At 38.4% G+C, this 4,483-nt stretch overlaps 1 protein-coding gene across 1 annotated transcript in view; it reads right to left on the bottom strand.

Moving 5' to 3' along the window:
* LOC104286225 (E3 ubiquitin-protein ligase RNF170-like) overlaps positions 1-1,843 on the bottom strand; it is a 7,468-nt gene extending 5,625 nt beyond the window's left edge. The window contains exons 1-2 of the mRNA XM_009884802.1: positions 1,781-1,843; positions 727-835 (exon numbers count right to left, since the gene is read on the bottom strand). Of these exons, the coding sequence (XP_009883104.1) occupies positions 727-835; positions 1,781-1,843 (172 nt within the window). The remainder of the gene's footprint in view (positions 1-726; positions 836-1,780) is intronic.
* Positions 1,844-4,483: the final 2,640 nt, after the last annotated feature.

The raw sequence follows: 4,483 nt of genomic DNA, 5'->3' as shown, positions 1-4,483 counted from the left end.
CTACATGACCACATGGATTTATTTAAAAAAAAAAAAAAAAAGATAAACAGATTAAAAGAAGACTAGAAACTAACTTTTTTGAATTAATATGTAACTTCCACTAAGCTTTTTTGTTTAGAAAGTTTTTGCAGGACTACAAGGTAGTTATGCCTTCTTGCTCTAGATCCCTTCTGCTTTATTTTAGGCAATTGTTTCACATGGGAAGCAAGTCTGTGGAACTGAATCAGACGTGAAACCATGATGGTTTATTCCTAATATTCACCAATATAAATACAATCAGAATCAATGTTATGGGATACCTGGATTTTTATGCTGTTGAGCATTGACATAGAAAAAGACAAGCTGTCTTCCCAGAAATGAGTTCAGGCTTGAAGATAAGACTTCTACAGTTACAAACTGTATGATTATTAGACTGTTGATTTTTGTAAGTTTTTTTCTGCATAGTTGATTACAAATAGTGTGGTTTTCTGCACATTTTCTGTTTTAAAACATTCTGTTTTAATTTAACAGTATCCTGCAAAATGACCTGTTACCTCTTGTTGTCTTAAGACTTTTGGTGGGGGGATATGAAGATGGGATTTCTCCTGCTTGTAGTGAGAGAACTTACATTAATTCCAGGGAGAAGGGCTTGGTCCTGGTCCTTTCACAGGACTGTAGATCTCTGTAAGAAGTGTGCTGCATTTAGTAGCTTGTAAAAGCACTGCACTTCCAATCTAGAAAACTTACCACAGAATAAATGTCCACAGTTGGTTTCCACTGGGAGAGTAGCTGTCTGGAGACAGATGGGGCAGCTGAAGTCACTGTGATTACTAGGTTGCCAAATTTGGAGTGATTCCTGGAAGAGAAGTAGCAGAGAGTCTTCAATAAATTAGTATTTTGATTGACATATTCAGTTCATTAATAGTAATTTACTATGATTAGCAGAGTCACAGAAACTAAGTATAGATGTCCCGCATAACTAATTGTTACCTTAGCAGATAATGAAAATTAGGCACGCAGGAATGAAGTGCTTTGTGTAATCCTACGGAAAGGACCAGTGTCAGAGGTAGGATTACAATGTTTCTGCTTCCAGTGGTACAACCAGACCAGTGTCAGAGGTAGGATTACAATGATATGTTTCTGCTTCCAGTGATACAACCTCACACCACTGGATAACATTTATGTTTTGAAAGCCAGTTGAGTTTGAACCACTGGCTTCTCTAGCTGTCATTAGTCAAGCAGCACCCGAAGTCTGCCTCAGTAGCTTTTGGATCTTTTTCCTCCTCCTTTCTAGTCATGCCTATCACTTAAATGTACTGAAATAAAGTCTGGTGCATTCTCTGCCTTCCTTGGGTGGCAGATGGTATCCTTAGTGTGTACCACAGGCCATGTAGCAAAGACTCCTTTATTTAAGTAAATAAATTGCTTCCAAACAATACTTCCCTTTGCTTAACGAAGTCTATAATTAAGAATAATATTGAGATTTGGGTTTAGAGCAGGAAGATGAGAGTTTTGTAAGCCTCTGAAATGCTAAAGATGCATTTTGAAGCACATTTGTATTGTAATATTTCTGTAGGGGAAAGGCTGAAGGATGTACATTGGTCTTCCAGTCTTTGCTCGTGATTCATTGCCTGAAAGCAGTAAAAATCTATTTGGCAGTATATTAATCTGTGCCAAGATTGCTTGATACAGTGGGAGATAAAAAAAAAATAATTCTAACTTGATATTGATTCCTTACCACATTGAAAGTTTTTGCTACCTTTATTATGATGCATTAGCTAATCTGTCACGGATGACAGACCTGCCTACTTCGTCTTAGCACACCATAGAGAAACTGGCATCTGCCTGTATGTTCGATTGCCATAACCACAATGAGGTCTGCCTTTGAAGAAAATGTAAAAATAATGGGGTTAGCATCCTTTCTTTCTCAAGATAAAGTTATTTCAATGTTTCTATTGGTCCCAGAAACAGAGGAGTGCTTCTGAAATGGGGAGGGAGCTTCCAAGGAATTTCCGCCACTTTAAGGTGGAGTCTTGAAGGTTATCGACTCTCCTCCACTGCCTATGCATGTTTAGCGAGGTTTAACAGGAGATGGCGTCAATTACAGCCAATTACAGTCTTTTTATCAAAAAATGATGAACTTCACATGTTTCTTAATGACCTCAGAGGTCCAGCAATATATGGAATGGGCATAATTTCTCCATTGCTGAAGTAAGGCATTCAGATGAGATGATGGCGTACTTTGGGATTACCATATCACGGTATGCTTGCTGTCCCTTGGTGCCCAATTTGGGTTGCTTTATTTTTTTTTTTTTCAAATACCTGACTGGCACCTGTCTACATGATGGATCAATGAATACACTTCCAAGTATTTGACCTATTTATAGAAGTTTTGATAAAGAGAAAATTGAATAGCTTCTATATTTTGCATGTCAAATACTGGCAGATCTGGAGTGACTGTGAAGATTCAGGCTAATTTGACAACAGACAGATATTTTTATTTAAGTAATTGATTTTTCTAATGTAATAATTCAAAGAAAGAAGAGAGAGGTCGTCAGATAGGTTTGCCAAAGGAGTGAGCAGGAAACTGGGCCTCTTGCCAGAGCCATGGCTAAAATTATGAGTTCACCAAATTAGTAATTTTAAATCAGCACCTTTAATACCAGTCTTGCCTTCCTATAATGAGGATCTGTAAATAAGAAGAACCAGAGGTTCTAGAGCAATGTCCCATAGCTGCTGGAAAAAGTCTTTCTCCTTTACCATTTGTGAAGTTATACATGTATTTGTTTAAAAAAAAAAAAAAAAAAAAAAAGATGCTGAAGGTGTTTACCTTGTTTTCAGGTTTTCCTCTCTATGCACTGATAAGATTATCTCCTGCTGAGACAATCCCTGTACAATAGCTCATCAAAGTGGGGATGCCTGGATATGAACAACCAAAACACTACAGTGATCACATCCAAGTCCACAGTCACACTGACAGGTGAACTCCAGGCAAGCAGGTTTTAACACAATTCTACCTAAAATCCATATGGCCAATCACTTTCCTATATTTTGACTTCCCCTGCAATACTGATGGGGCATTTGCAGATTCAGAAGACCATTATTTCAACTGATGGAAGCTGTAATCGTTTTTGTCAGCTGAGGAACTGCCCCGGAGCAGTTGTGTTTGTAAACACTGCACACATTACCAAAGCCAATGAGGTATCTACTCTTTATTTTTGCAAAGTAATAACACACAGATTTCTTTAGCTTTGTCTCATACAACAAAGCGAACCAAATGTGTTTCTGATTATGCAAAAGATACTGAGTCAAGGGAAACCCAGCATTCCCAGACCATAACCCATGGAAATTTTGAAAAGCTCTCTTGCCCTCCGCAACCTCAACAAGTTGAAACTGCTCGTGTATTTTGTATTAGAATGTGTTGTACAATAATTAACTTACTATATGACTCCTAGGGGACAAATGATTATAGGTTTTTTTTCCAGATGACTCATCTTCTGCTGACTTAATGAGCAAATCTGCAGAAACAGAGTTTGTGCTGTTCAGAAAAAAGGAAAATTGAATGTTGCTGTGTTGCCGTATGATACCGGTTCTGGCTGCTGAGGTAAGCTACCACGCGAAGGGGCTGGAAACTCGTCAGCTGAGGGCAAGTTGCTGGTGAGACCTTGAAAATGTTCTCAGAGCATTTGAGTTAGCGTTAGGACTCTATGAATTAAAGCAAAGAACCAGGCAATGATCCTATACTAATGACATGAGGTGAAGAATACCTGCACATATATGATGAAAAAAAATCCTTCACACTCGGTACCATGAAGCAGCATTTTTTATCTTCTTGTAATCTCTCTCTTACTGAATGAAGCAAGGTGGGAAATTTGACTAGCTCTGGCAGTATGACTAACAGGTGGCAAATTCTGAGGAAAAATAATAGGCAGTTCTTTATGTTTACAGTTAAGCAGGGACTGTTCTTGTTATGGATGCAAGAAATTTCTGAGCTCAACAGGTACTGGGCATCAAGTACTATTAAATGTAAAGGTGGTACCTCTGACTGAGGGAGTTCCTGAACCATAAATCGCTAGAGAATGAAAGAATATTCTTGGGAAGCATCATTAATATTTCTTTATTCTTCTGTAGGCATCCATTGCCACGGAGAGGGCAAGATGGCCCTGGTTTGACCTGGTATAGCCATCAACAGTGCATTTTGGGGGAAAAAGAGACTGGGAGTCACCTTCAGCAAATATATCAGTGGCTTAGTCTTGTCCTGAGTAGATAGGCTAGGAAAAACATGCCAAATCTTTCATTTATTTTTAATAGATTATGTGTCCATAATCAGATTTCTGATTTATTTAGTCCAAGGACTCAAAATGGTGTTCAAGACGGCTTTATCCTAGTTACAAGGGGACCGCCCAGCTGGATCTGATAGAAAGAGAAGACAGATGATATCTGACATAGCTATAAGTCTGCCAGAATTAATTTACCCCTTCCAAAATCTTGAGCCAGCCTTTGA

Source organism: Charadrius vociferus, unplaced genomic scaffold (genome assembly GCF_000708025.1).
Source record: "Charadrius vociferus isolate BGI_N301 unplaced genomic scaffold, ASM70802v2 scaffold163, whole genome shotgun sequence".
Taxonomy (NCBI): Eukaryota; Metazoa; Chordata; class Aves; order Charadriiformes; family Charadriidae; genus Charadrius; species Charadrius vociferus.
The sequence above is the reverse complement of the archived record's forward strand: the minus strand, read 5'-3'. Positions and strand labels throughout refer to the sequence as shown.